General features: G+C 40.7%; 1 protein-coding gene across 12 annotated transcripts in view; it reads left to right on the top strand.

The window, feature by feature from the left end:
• LOC105288184 (potassium voltage-gated channel protein Shaker) overlaps window positions 1-15462 on the top strand; it is a 98622-nt gene that overhangs the window by 69488 nt on the left and 13672 nt on the right. For 8 of the 12 annotated variants that reach the window (XM_011354242.3, XM_011354241.3, XM_011354249.3 and 5 more), the window contains 4 exons: window positions 6237-6360; window positions 7846-8111; window positions 8515-9158; window positions 11397-11526. In XM_011354242.3, the coding sequence (XP_011352544.1) occupies window positions 6237-6360; window positions 7846-8111; window positions 8515-9158; window positions 11397-11526 (1164 nt within the window). Of the gene's footprint in view, window positions 1-6236; window positions 6361-7845; window positions 8112-8514; window positions 9159-11396; window positions 11527-11586; window positions 11717-15462 lie in introns of all 12 variants that reach the window. The other 4 variants (XM_011354240.2, XM_011354246.3, XM_011354238.3 and 1 more) reach the window with 2 other exon arrangements.

Genomic DNA, 15462 nt, shown 5'->3' with positions numbered 1-15462 from the left:
CTTTAAATATATTATTTCTTGATACGTGAAAGGTTAATCTTAACTATTGAACAGACGTAAATGTTGCAATTAAAGTATGTCTATTTTAGGATATTATTGTCGAAAATCTAGATGTCGTTATTGATTATCTCGGGAGGATTCGAGATAGAACTTTAGATTTCAGCTCAAAGTTTACATTCCAAAACTCGAACGTCCAAGTTTGTAACCTTGGTGATTAAAACATGTAGTATTACCTAAAATTGCTGTTACATTCGCTTAACTTATTGTAGATATTTACGGACAAGTTCATTGCAGTCAGACTATTAGAAATTGGAATCTTCCTGATTAACTGATTTTTCTTCAATAACACATGTTGGCGTCATTGTCATTATGTTTATCTTATCGATATTAGGCATCGATAGAAGCATATGCCGTTTTTGTTAAGTTATCCCCAAAGTTTTAGGACTGTTCATAAAGTTAACAAGATTAACAAATCATCGTGGTTTCTACTACGACGTGCATTGAAGGAGCAAGTCATCAGAACCACGAGTGGGCATAAATTTAACCGACGGCCACGTCGCCTTTAACCCGATTTCTGTTAGTAGCGGACTCTAAAACGCATTTTACGATTTCATGCGCTTGTGATTCGCGAAGAAACTACACGCCCAAGGGTGACAAAGGGAGGCAGGGAAAGAGAGCAACATTTTCCCCAATGGCCGCTGCGTCTATTCCTGTTTACGATTCGCGGCATGATTCGCACGATTGTCCCAAGTCTCACGCCTCGTTTGTTCGTGGTATTTTTCCGCGAAAAAAAAGTCACAGGGAAAGCGAACGAATGATCGACAAGCTGATCTAATAATAAACGCAACGATCATATGCTCGCAGATCTGCCTCGATAATCATCCATGTGCTGTTTCCTTTTTCCTCTATGCAAATGATTGTTATTTCGGATTTAATCGCTTCTATATAAGATATTTATCTTATCCTTCTAAGGAGAGTTATCAAGATACTTGTATTCTGTAAGTAAGGATGAAAATAATAATAATAATATAATTATAGTTATAATTCTGTACAATAAATTATTACGAATCTTTCGTCTCTCTTACTGCCGAAAAAAAAGGATTGTGTAAATCGAACATATAGACGTTGCTACGCAAAAAAGGAAGAAACAGTATCGAAGGAGGGAGTAAATGAAAATGCAAGGCCTAATCGTAACATGCACGTGGTCGAGTAATTACGTTAATAGACGTACGGTTAAATATCGAGGTATTAAACTTGCCGCTAAAAATATATTCCCATTCCTGACTAGCAGCTATCTTTAGGACAAGAGGAAAGCATTCGCCGAGCATTCCTGTGGAATGCGCGGTTACGATTCCTTCCACGATCCGTTGCTGCGATTATGAGTCTTCCCAGTTTCTTGGGGGAGCGCGTTATGCCTAGGGACAGATATATCTTTTTATGTAACTGCCGCAGGAAATTGAGTTTATTCGAGCTGATACAGTGAGCGAATAAAAATATATACTCGGGAGACTTGCCGGAGAAATCCAATATATGTAACACCGTGGAAATGTGGACTTAACGAATCGATAGATTTTGCAAAGATTTTCGAGAGATCAGTAAAACGACGGATTTTTGAAAAAGTTTTACGAGAACGATGTGTTTCCTCTCCATGGAGTACCTGCACGCGCCGCAAAATACCTGGGCGCGCGATCAATACTGAAATCCTCGCCGCTCGTAATTTGTTTAGCTCTGTGGATCGTCGTAAGCGAAATGCATTCACGATTCGTCTCTCGCATGCGATTTCTTTTGATGTACATACTTAGGCCTGTACATGCGCACGCAAGAAGTATGCATCTCTCGTGTGGGCGTCCGGCGTCACGTGCGTGCATACGAGAGGGCATTCGCACGCTTGCGTTTGCATCGTGATTGCAGATTGCGATGAGGTTCAGATTCCTGTCTGAAGTGCCGGGTGTTTAAGTGCGCGCGTTACTGCTATCATAAAATTATATCCAGACAAATACTCGACATGTTTATAAATATATTTGTACGATGGCATCCTGTTACGAAAAAGGCAAGTCGATCCCACAACTATAGGCGTGATTGGATATTAAATTCATGTTCAAAGAATTGTACATGCAATTTCGAAATATATAATAAAAATAATTCATTGTATGACTGGCAATATTATTTGACCTACATGTGCGGAATTATTACAATAGATATTATGTGCCAATTACATTCCCGTTAAAGGAGAGTGTTCCAATTTCTTTCTTTACTGATACTCTTGCTTGTCTCGTATTTCTCTTCGTTTTATGTAACTTCATAAAGATCGTTGAGGGCCGCCGTATCTCGCTCCGCAGTGGCCTCTCTATTATCCGCTGGTGCACTCGATGCAACGAAAAAATGTAGAAGACGCATTAAGGAGCGGAAAGTAGCACGACGAGGTGGCTCGAGCTTCTTGAGGAAACTCTGAATTAATGACGAAGTCAGGGCCGTGACTAGGAAGATAAGCACATAGAAAAATTCTGAATCCCGACAAATCCCCAACTCTTTTGCTCTAATACATTATCCTGCATTGAATAATTATGTGTCCCTCCTAATTTGACAATGACTTTATCACGAACATATTAATTATCCAGTAATTTTTAATGTATTCATTTGCCATTTAGACAAAGATAATAAATATTTTAATTACAACTCTCAATTTGATAGATACACAATAAGTGACGCAATACAGTTTTTTGATAATTTCACGTGGATATTTATGTTCTACTTGACTTTATTTGTATGTGCGTTTAGTGGATTTTGCATTCTGATAAAACAAAAAATTATGCTTCCAGAAGGAAAATTGTTTGACTGAACCTGAGGATGTTGTAAGAGTTAAAACTTCGAATTGAAGTCTACCCTTTTCTAAGGATCAGGGTGCGCAACTTTCTCCTTGAAGATTCGTGCGCAGTCAGCTCTTCGTCTTCCTCGCCGTCGATCTCTTCTCTTAATATGGGTCAGCCTGATTATGCTGAGACACGAATGGTCGCGTAAAAATAGGAAGAGCGATGTTCCATGTAGGCCGAAGTGTTGCAGATAACGAGGAAGCAAAGAGTTGTAAGAGCTCAGCAAATATTTAGGGTTCCCGATTTCGCGGTCTTTTGACGAAAGAAACTGCGACAGTCAAGGGTAATAGTCACACTTAATACGGATTAGGTAGCTCCGTTCAAGTTTCAAAAGCAGAGTTTCAAACGCGAATAGTATTTCACTAGATAATATTACACATAAAATAATGCGAAATATTCTTTCCACGTTAAAATTTAGTAGTCATAGAACGCTTCCTTCAAAATATATTCTTTTATCGAGTTTATCACAGAATGTAGATCACAGAAGCTTTATGAGAAATTTATGCGACATTATAGAGCTACATCGTATTTATCATCATATTTTACCAGTTATTTCGGAATACATACAATCAGTAGTGTGCACGATAATTGCAAATCGCAAATTATAGGAATCAATATTCATTAAATATCAATACTTTTCCTTTCCCTACGACCAATTCGTCTTCCGCTTTTTTCCCTCCACTTCCAGCCCCCTTTGGTTCTCTATTTCTCCGTGAGCACTCGAACGGCACTATATAAACGAAATTGGTTCTCACTCGAAGGTAATCACTAGACCAGATTCACGTTACCAATTAGAGGCCGACACCTTTCACGGTTCTCCTCTGACGGGGAGCAACCGCCCTTAATAGGTATCAGGCCTTACATCACTCGGCATTAATAGGTATTGGTGATTTAAACTTGTTACCTGCTTTCAAGCAAATTTGCCTGAAAAGAAGGAAGAGCCTAAAATTGGAAAAGAAGCGTTGAACTGGTGAAGTTTGGAAATTACTTTCAGAAGCACCGCGATAAATTTCACGATCGCTTGGGGAACAGAACATGCGAATTCAAATTCAATGAATTGGAAAATATTATTAAACATCGATACTTTAAACATTATATTATGTAAAAGCATAAAAGAGGAGTTTAAAAGTCACGGAAAGGTCTATTTCGTCGAACTTCTGCATACGCGATTCGGGGCAACTTGATATTTATCGTAATTATTGTAGGTGGAATAATCTATGCGCGCAATAGCCTACGCGTTCATATACTCGTGAAAATGTCAAAATGACGTGGTGTACGTTGTGTATCCTGCATTAACCTATCAGGATTAATTTCCTTAAGTCATAATTTAGGTCCTGTTTCAATTTCTCAAGATTATAGACGCGGCTGCACGCAATGTAGTACTACACTTTAAAACGTAAGAAATGTGCTTTTATTGTAGCAATATTGTAACGATATATTGCTCCTTTCTCGTACATAAATATTATCATTATTCTTTTAAGCAGATGGAGAATCACAATCACGTTATAAACAATTATGCTATGCAGTTCAACAAGTATCTAGTAGAATCTAGTAGAATTAACGTGAGATCAAGAGCTGGTGGGAGGTGTTCTCTTTACACGAATTTTATAAAATTTCGCACGTGGGTACATTTCATAATAACCGAAGCACGTCGTAATCGTGAGACCATTTGTTGCACGTGAAATTCTTTTCCACGACAGCACGTGCCATCGTGGCAGTCGTGCAGAACCGCGTAGTGGCTATTTCCGCAAGACGTCGCGCTATTTCCATCGCCGCGCTCCGGGGGTACACGGACTTCGAAATTGATGTTTGTCCTCGCCGCATCGGCTTCCCATTGACGTCCCAAAATAAATCGTCGATCGACGTAACTCTCGCCGGATATATCGACTGGATGCATCCCCGTTTCTAAATCGGGCGACTCGTAAAGTAACGCCGACTAATCGTGGGCGACCTTTACATCCTCCACAAGTAGATCGTTCGACAATTAATCCTGGAAACGGAGCGTTAAAATATTCCGACAGCTCCGAGAAATTAATTTCTTCTGTGTTCAAAACGCTTTATATCGCTACTTTGTATTTTACAAAACCGGACAAGCGACCGGGAAAGGAGTCTGCGCTTCACCTGTATTGTACGCTGCAGATCGATTCTACTTTTCCTCCGTGTTTTTCGCCATAATAGGACTTAAGTTTGACAAGCTATCGACATTTTTATTCATTCGATATTATATATGTTGTTTATTTGTTGAAAAGAAAATCTTCGACACTATTACTCTATCAGAGCTACTCTATCATAAGCATGTCTTCTATTCATCAACGTTAACTGTTCATGGCAAATCATAGATTGTTTTCAATGTATTAGTAATGACTATAGCATTAGCCTATCAGCAACAATTTTCCATTGCGGAATCGCTGCAGAAGAATGTTCACACAAAGGAATTGCAATCTTCAAATAAAATTTTATAAAATAAAAACTGACTTTTCTCTTACATGTTATTACGTGTTATTAATTGTATTGTCTTGTTAGAGAAGTTCTTATCAGTAGACATTTAAAAGCTGCTACAGACGAAGCCCAGCTTAATTCACTACGTTATTTTCCTTCCAAGGCATGCCATTACTTCCGAAGTCACTCGGTGTTTTCGAAGACTTTCAATCTTGCTGTTTCGATCGTTCGAGAGTTAATTAACGCTCTTGGCAGCCTGCCGACGTAATTTCCCGATTGTCAGTCCGACATTCAGCCGAATCGCATATTTCCGATCTGTTTGACTACTGTCAGGACCGATGCGTACCCATCGATCGTCCGACACCGTGTACACACCAGTTCCAGTAGAGATTGCTAATAATCAGTAGCCATTAACATATAGAGTACGTAGATAGATTTGCATTTTGTATGTGTCTATTTCTATTCCGGTCGGTAGAAAGTCGAGTGTAGTGGCCTAGTAGACACGTACTTCTCACGCGTCCATTCGATAGTCTATTAATAAGACGGCCTGCGGAGCATTTTCTGGTAAACCGAAAGTCTATTTGCCTAATGTAGTGCAGGAGAATTGCTGTACTGCGATCTTTCAAGACTCTATCTATCTATCTATCTATCTGTCTATCTATCTATCTATCTATCTATCTAGTAGACAAAATTCTACTGTATCACTTTAGGGATTGTCTTGGGATGGTTCTGTGTGCGCTACGTGATTTTTATTAGACCGATTTACTTTAGAACATGTTTCTTTCTAATTTAGCGTCATTTATGAGAATCTCTGGTCTATAAAGTTCTATATCACGTGCCAAACTTATTGAGATAGCGACGCAGTATAATCATCCGTCGAGTCTATTGTCGGAGAAGTTATTAACGTTACGATTTTAATTATTGCAGATCGCTGCCGAAACTCAGCAGCCAGGACGAGGATGGGACGAATCCCCACACCCAATACACAGGCGTCACACACTTCGAGCCCATACCGCACGATCATGACTTTTGCGAGAGGGTCGTCATCAACGTAAGTGGGAATTTCAACGTTTAATCTCTTCATCCTGAGTCCCATTTTTCAACAGTTTTGGATCCATGAACAATCTTGCAGCAATTTTTTTATACGTGAATAAAACGTAATATATTCTTATTTTGTATCATCTACATCGAAAAATATTCCAAGAAAGACATATCGACAATTTTTTTCTGGCTCTTTATAATGCTTGGCATCACAGATTCTTGGAACGAAAAATTCTCAAAAAAGTTTCGTCTTTACGGAACGTTGGCGCCACGGATCTTTAATTCGAGGAACTTTTCGGTATCATAAATTCTCGATTCGACGCTTTCCAACGCAAGAATAGTAAGACTCTATTCAACGGTTTCAAATATGATCACGTTTAAAATTACTCTGTAATTTGTTTTGCGCTATCATGTTTTCGTGATAGTTTCTTTGATTACTGTAGTCAGTATTGGCGCGTGTCTGTTCACGCGTTAAGCAACTCCAGTCGCGGTTCAATATTCGCACGCGCTCTTCTTTTTGACGAGGCGAGATTATCTGAAGACATGAAGTGACCTACAGACCGCGTTTTGGCGGCCATCCAAGTTCGTCTTGGAATCGGGGACGATATAGCTCCAAGGTCGTATTGTGTGAACGGAATTATCTGTCCTCGCGGATGACACGACTGCATTGCGCCAATTACAGCAATCGGTTCAATCGAAGTGTTTTACCGCTTTTTTTTATGTCTTCCTCCTTCCCGCCTCGTAATAGGCCCGAAAACTTGGCAGAGGTCAAAGCACGCCGCTCGACGCGTGGGTGGAGTGAGTGGGTGTCGTGAAATCGATGTGTGGCGTATACGCATTTTCGAGATCTAGCGTATTCTCGTCATTGCGTCGTTCTCAGTTAAGAACAAAAGAGCTAAGAGCTTTGAAATATAATTGGAATTGATATATTTAAATAAATACATTACCGCTAAAGCGTGTGAGACTGCTTCCGGTCGCTGGAAGTGCATCTTTTCACGACGAATGGGTTGCCGCAGTAAAATTCTACAATTTTTTAAATCATTGAAATTTTATAGCTATACAGATATGATATATTATAATAGTTATCAGATCCTTCATTCCGTAAATAATGTGATTTGGTAAACGTCCAGTATCACTAATCCATCGTGAAACGAATCTTTCACGAATGTCATATACTCACCAATGTGATTGATTATCGATTCGGAAAGATAATCGGACGGATGCACATAGTTTCGCCGAATGTTTTGAGGATTAGCGCTGAATTATAGATTTCTCTACAAAAGACTAAAAATCCTAAAACTGCCGAGATATTTAACATAAGTTAACCACGTCAGGTTAGTGGCTCATTCGATCGACGTGATAATCCCCGATAATACGTTAGTCCCTTTGTAACGAGCAGCCCTTACAACCACCTCCGCCCCAATTAGCCGCTTGAGCGGCGCGCCCCGCCCAGCGTGGCGCCACCGTACCAATAATCGATTGCTGCGATCGACAGGTGAGCGGGCTACGGTTTGAAACACAGCTGCGTACGCTGAACCAATTTCCGGACACGCTGCTCGGCGATCCGTCACGGCGGCTCCGATACTTCGATCCGCTGCGCAACGAATACTTTTTCGATCGGAATCGACCCTCCTTCGATGCCATACTCTACTACTATCAGAGCGGCGGCCGCCTACGCCGCCCGGTCAATGTCCCGCTCGATGTCTTCTCTGAGGAGATCAAGTTCTACGAGCTGGGCGAGATGGCTACCAACAAGTTCAGGTACAGACTCAACTGTCCCGATTTGCAAGAGCTCAGTTGCACCCTCCTAATATCCCAGCTATCAAAGCTAGCGGAAACGTCAGTTACCTGACCCTGAGAGTCTCCGAAGATTCCCAAAACCAACGTTGGCGTCACAGATCCCTACCTCCGCCGCTGATGATTTAATCCTTAGACTTGATCCAATTATTCCTTGACTTCACATGAGGATTCGTCGGTTGATCCGGAAATGTTCTTAAACTTTTCTTGTCACGTGACTTCGCGTGTCCTTATTCCTTCAAATCTCAGCTGCCTTGTCTCCTTGGCTTCCACAAGACCACACTGCATCGTAAATGCGAGAATATAATCTGTAGAACATTTGATGAAAATAGCCATTGTGAGATTAATGAAAGAACAACTCAAATAGGGAGGACGAGGGCTTCATCAAGGAGGAGGAAAAGCCGCTGCCCGCGCACGAGTTTCAGAGGAAGGTCTGGCTGTTGTTCGAGTACCCGGAGAGCTCGCAAGGCGCCCGGGTAGTTGCCATAATATCCGTGTTCGTGATCCTCCTGTCGATCGTGATCTTCTGCCTGGAGACGCTGCCCGAGTTCAAGCACTACAAGGTCTTCAACACGACGACGAACGGCACGAAGATCGAGGAGGACGAAGTGCCGGACATCACGGACCCGTTCTTCCTAATAGAGACTATTTGTATCATCTGGTTCACGTTCGAGTTAACAGTGCGCTTCCTCGCCTGCCCAAACAAATTCAACTTCTTCCGTGACGTAATGAACATCATCGACATCATCGCGATCATTCCGTACTTCATCACCCTCGCCACGGTGGTGGCCGAGGAGGAGGACACGCTGAATCTACCCAAGGCGCCGGTAAGCCCGCAGGACAAGAGCACGAACCAGGCGATGTCCCTGGCGATACTCAGGGTGATCAGGCTGGTCAGAGTGTTCCGGATATTCAAGTTATCCAGGCACAGTAAAGGCCTCCAGATCCTCGGGCGAACCCTCAAGGCCTCGATGAGGGAACTCGGACTGCTCATCTTTTTCCTCTTCATCGGTGAGTTCGATAACGCGAGAGGAATTAGTGATAGCAATTAGGAAAGAATTAGAAACTTGTTAATATGTAGAGTTAATCGTTTCATACTTAGGCGTTCTATCGTTGTTGTATTGATGTTTCTTGTTGTACTTGAATGCTTTACATTAGCAACCCTCGCATCCTCGATATAGCTGTACTGCAATGATACAAGAATTTCCAAATGATACAGATGTTGCAAATAATAATATCTAAAATTAATTTTTCTATTCAACTCTTTTTCTTTCTTAAGTTTCTTGGTACTTATAGTTGATTTAGCGGGGATGAGAGGGTCAAGTTAAATAGAAATAAAGTATTACACTAAAAGAGAAAAGAATGCGGATAGACGAACGACGTATCGAGAAAGTCATAAAGAAAACCGTAGAGCTTTCGCTAGTTCTTCTGGTTGCATTATGTAACATATACCGTATGCAAATGCTTCGTAGTTCCAAACCGTCCCGCGAGAACCTTGGAATTATCATGGGTGACGTAGTCGCGAACTGCTTAAACTTTGTTTTACTATTTGAAGATTTATGGCGTGTTTCTCGCGTGTTAGATGTATTCAAAGTTCAGCAATTTTTTGAATTGTTGAGTGCAAAGATCTTTCTACGCTATATATCTATGTAAGAATCCCCAGATGCAAAATTCTTAGACAGATTTTATTGCTCTTGTGTAATACAAATAAATTTAATTAACGTAATAATTTACATACAGCGAAAATTATTATTAAAAACCAATGAAGTGATGAAGACCAATTAAGTTAATGATTGAAGACCGATGAAGAAACGCTTGCACAATTTAACTATGTGATTTTAACCGTATCAAAGATAAATCATCGGTGCAGTTGTTTTCGTAGTAAGTCGCCTTTTCAGTAATTTTCCGGATGTTTTCCTCTTCGCCGAACTCGGAGACACTGGAAATGTCATTTCGGAAGCTTCGGTCGTTGGTAATCGTTTCTACACGAATACGCCGTTAAAAGGAACGAGTAAGCAAGATTTATGGCGTCGTTCGTTTATCGAACAGTCGAAAACTTTCGAAAGCCGAAATCTTTGTCGACTGTTCGCGACACAATGGCTTTCGAAAGGGGACGGACAGAAGGGGTGCAGATGAGATGGAAAGCAGGGGTTTAGAATATGATAGCTTTATCTGCGTTTTTATGAGAGTTACCATTTCAAACCAGTTTAAAAGTTTAGAGTTTAGCTTTGAGAGCTTAAAAGTAGAGTAATATTCTTTCTTTTTATACTTTCATGAATTATTTCTTATCTTGATTTGTTTGTTATATAGTAATCACATGCCATCATATTGGTCGATTCGAGCTCTTGTTTGATGCTGTTTTAAAATTTTTTTATTAGAGAATTAGATTGTTATATAAAATGACAATAAGAAATGAAATTGAATTTGTATTTATTACATTGCAGCTATGACTGTAATTATTTTATATAATTCTTTTTTCAATTCTTTCTTGACTACTTCAGCATATTTATATAAGAAGACAGTGTCATTCAAGATCTGTATTGTAATATGCAGGAATTGTACAGGAGAATAAAGAAAAATAATATTATCAAAATTCTAATAAAATATCATCTATATTCTTTGTTAATCTTTTTTGTAAATGTTATTTTAATACTAAAATAATTATAATTCTGCATATTATTTACTGTAAACGAAATTCTGCTGTACAAGTTTGCTCACTTAACATTTCTATCGAAAGATAAAATCTTAAATCATAATCAATAATTAAGTCATCATCCATGGGTGGAAAAGTTCCTGTCCATCGAGTACGCCGCATACTAACGCAATAAGACGACAATAGATTCACACAAGGAGGCCTAAACGTTCTTTCATCATGGAAAGAGGTGCAGGTTCTCATCAACGGAGTCGTCGAGATCGGCTGATTCTAATTTTAGGGAATGAAGGCAAACGTTCCAGATGTGAGATCGCGAGGTCACCCCAGACTGAAGCCTAGTAGCCAGGTCGTACGTGCTCGATATATACCACGTGTGGACGATCCAGGTGCGATCAACCGGTCACCCGGATCATAGCGATCCTGATTGAGCCTGGGATAACGTATATATCACCGGAGGATTCCAGGTGTGATCGGGAGGTCGCTCGGATCGGGCGATCCTAGTGGTCGGATCCTGCGTCCGCGGGGCCGACGTACACGACGCGTGGACGATGACGTACACCGTCTTGACCCGTGTCTTCCTCTTGTGTGCGTTGCAGGTGTGGTGCTGTTCTCGTCGGCGGTCTACTTCGCAGAGGCCGGCACGCAGGACAGCTTCTTCAAATCGATACCGGATGCGTTCTGGTGGGCGGTGGTCACGATGACGACCGTGGGCTACGGCGACATGAGGTACAGAACCACCGGGGGCGTTAAACCCACTGAACCGGTGTTTTCTTCCTTGCATTGCAGGTGTGGTGCTATTCTCGTCGGCGGTATACTTCGCGGAGGCCGGCTCCGAGAATTCGTTCTTCAAGTCCATTCCGGACGCGTTCTGGTGGGCCGTTGTCACGATGACGACCGTGGGCTATGGTGACATGACGTATGATGTACTCACTTTCACTTAAGACTCTAGTTAATGCCCGCAAAACAGCGACTGACTGCTTCAGGTCGTCGAGAAAGAGAGAGAAAGAGAGATCTAACAAACACACGCAACTCCTCGGCCTCTTTCGTTCGTTCGACACCTCGTCGAAGTTGCACCAACATTCGCTACATGTTTAAATACTTCCGTGTTAAGTGTATGTAACTTATGTGGCTATTTAAGAGAGTCTATCAGTTTGATAAAAAAAAAACAATGAGCAATAATGCGTATCGTAGTTAGCATCATGATAATTGTTTCATATTTATTCACCAATTTATATTAAAAGATCAAGACTGTTGGTGCAACCAATTGCACCTTTCTTCATTCCTATTTTCGTCTTTCCTTCCGGTCGGCACGCATTGCTCGAAGCACGTTTTGGTTATTCCACGTTTTGTTATTTCACGTGGAAATTTGGCAGAAGCGCTTTACATGAAATCCTTTCTGTATTACTATATCATCCCCGGTTTTCGCTCCTCATCATAAAATCCAAATATCGCGAACAAGAACTGCAATTATTTATCACATCAGTGTCCAATTACATGACCTATAATTACACGTCTCCGTCTAACACGCCAATAAATGCAGATCGTATTTCATGCTGCACTTCACGACATATTATCTCTCTAAATACTTTTCCCCATTTACGTCTTCTTCTACAAAGTGTTCTAACTATCTCTTATATTAAGTTGATCAAGTCTATCAAGTTTAAAGTACATTTCTGGAACTGATTTACAATTTATTGATGTTTATTCTCAACTTATAGACTTAAGCTTTGAGTATCAATATTTTCAATTTTTCTCATTGGAAAGGAATCTTCGACGTGCTGCGTGCTAGAAGATCCGCCGAGCAATTGCCCCTTAATCGTAAATCAATAAGTCAATCGTTCTTTACACACAGAACCGCCGCAAAACGAAAAGAAAAATCACAAAGAGATTTCGAAGCAGCTACAGTCACGTATATTGATCGATACACACCCGCGAAATGCGCACGGCCGCGAAGTGTCCGGCTATTCCACTTCCGATGACCTCCGCGGTGCGGTTTGTTGAACTCATACTATAGATGGTCAATATTGTTTGCAAGACTATGACACTTGCCCTTTGCACACCGCGGATTGTCATCCAACGGAAGAGGAATCGATGTAGCCATAGAGCTAACCGTAGCTCTAAGTAATGTCAACGATTAATAATTTTCTAAATAATAAATTTTCTCGATTTTAAAAAATTCCTCTCGCGAGTCGAGAATAATAAAACGAAAAATATATTTTTCCGCGCTGTAGAAAAGAGTTAACGTGTAATGCTCAAGTTAAAACTACACGGAAAATTAGTTTGCTCGTCCATGCGATTCTCAGTGCTCAATTTCGCCGTTAATGCAGAGAAATGTCAAGGCGGAAAACCAGTGATCCGCGATATCTTTGTTTATTTTATTAGAAGTAATTCGATGACGCGAACGATGGTGTGATCGACTTTGCGCAAAAGCAGACGCAGTTTGCCCTACCGAATGATTGTTGAACGCCATCGACCCGCGTAGCTCACGCACGCCTGCGATTTACTGGCGTGAATCGCTTTTGAAACAGCGAGTACGATATTTAGGGGAAAGCCCGAGCAGAGGCGAGCCGACCGTAAGATACCCTCGACAAAACCCGATAGACGGGCGTGACATCCACCTTCCTTCCCTTCGCTTCACTTAGGTACATTCTAACTCTGCCAGGAAACCGACTTGCCTCAACGTATCGAAATAACGGACAGAGTCTTCCCATTATTATATCTGTATATGCCCATACTAATGATGAAAAACTATTCGCATCGGATCGCATATTTTGACCTGAATTGATCGATTGACGCATCCCTAATTAAACGGATCTTCGGTTTGATTTGAATTTTCAATCGGATTTCGTCGATTTTAATCTCTTTCCTGATTCCGTAATTTGATTCCACAGCTCCCTGCGTGTGTTTTCGAGAAAAAGGTTTCCTGAGTTCTTTTTTGATCTTGCGAGACTTTTTGATGAGAAGCATCAATGCATGCATCCCTCTGCCTGACGATTACCCAGCATGCCCAGTTTGCTCAGACTATTTATCATTATTAACAGTCACGATTATTATATTACGAACTTCACTTTTTCTTGCTCGATTCCATTACTTCTCACGATTACATCGCCATTATTATGATCACCATTGGTCATGGATCACGAAGGCCCATAGTACAGTGACACTTTTGCGGGAATGATCTCTTTTTTTTGCAATTAATGTAATGCCTCGATAATCTCACTTTAATGATTGTTCACTTTAACAAATTAACGTAGACGAGTTGTCCGTCTATCAACGAACTTGTTATATCGATACTTAAATATCAACGAAAAGTTCACATCCAATGGCTTTCGAGCGGTTAATCGACAACAACCACCATATCGTGCCCTTTAGTAGAGAAGTTAGGTTCTCTCTATAATCTTAAAAATTTTTTTCAATCGAGAATTAAAGTACATCGTCCTCTATTTACATATAAAATACGCATTTTGATTGTTCTCTAATTAATAATGGAAATATCTTCAATATCTTTTTTATTAAACTGATTGCTTTGAATTAAAGTTTGAGTTGCTTGATTTAAAGGAAAGCAAAAGAAAGCCACACGGGGAAAAATGGACACATAGAAAAAACATACGACGAGCTTTTCGTTTGTACTTACGTATTGGAGTATGATGTTCTTGAATATTTAATTCTATCGATTCGTACGGTGGGCGAGAGCTTTCGTGGAGCTTACGATTCGCACGTAATCTAATTGGCACCTTATCGTAAATGCCGGTTCAAAAGCGAGGAAAAACTTGGCCGAATTAATTCGCCGAAAAATTAAGTGGAACGTCAAAGTTAAAAAGTAGAGACAAGTTTATACGGAGTGGTTGGCTCTCCCTAATTAACGCCCCAATGTTTCAACATTTCTGCCCGCGTATTTGAATTCAATTCGGGATATAATTTTTGCAGATGTTTAACTGTTAATTATGTGGGTGTACTCTACGTGCACGCGAATTATTAACGAGATTATAAGCAATTAATGTAGTTCCCACAATATTGGACCGTCAGAAACCGATATTTCTGAAATATTAGGCTACTTTTATCCGGTCTATTAATAACGGCATCATGATTCTTTATGCCACTTCAGAGCAATTATACTGTTGATTATATTTAGCACATGTCGTGATTATACTATCGATCATACCTATATAATACATTTCGCGAACGTCTGCAAAAGGGATGATCGGCACTCAATTGTCCTATTCTTCTCGAAAACTCGAAGCATTGATTCGGTCAAGTGCCTGCCTTCACTATGCATCATCGACATGTCGAATTGTTTCGGTCCCACTGCAACGAAGCGCAACCAAGTGCAAGTACCAATACGGATTGATCGATCAACATCAATGTGTAAAGTCTAACAAGAAGGAAACGGCACAAGTTGATGCTTTTGTTCTCAGTGGGTCAGCAGCACAACGTGTTTTTTCCAACGTGCGAGGAACTTGCGGCACATTATCAGAAGGCCGTTTTAGCGAGTCCTTACGTTTAGTCCCCTAGTCTAGCCTAGAGTGCCCGCTTATACTAGACACGCGTCACGCTATATACGGCCAAGAACGTGTAGAATTAATTGCGTGGCGTTGGCCGAATGGAAAATGGAGAACGTGTCTTCAGAAAATCACTGAAACGCACTAGTTGGAGAAAGGTGGT

The sequence above is a fragment of the Ooceraea biroi genome, chromosome 11, assembly GCF_003672135.1.
Source record: "Ooceraea biroi isolate clonal line C1 chromosome 11, Obir_v5.4, whole genome shotgun sequence".
Lineage (NCBI taxonomy): Eukaryota > Metazoa > Arthropoda > Insecta > Hymenoptera > Formicidae > Ooceraea > Ooceraea biroi.
The sequence above is the reverse complement of the archived record's forward strand: the minus strand, read 5'-3'. Positions and strand labels throughout refer to the sequence as shown.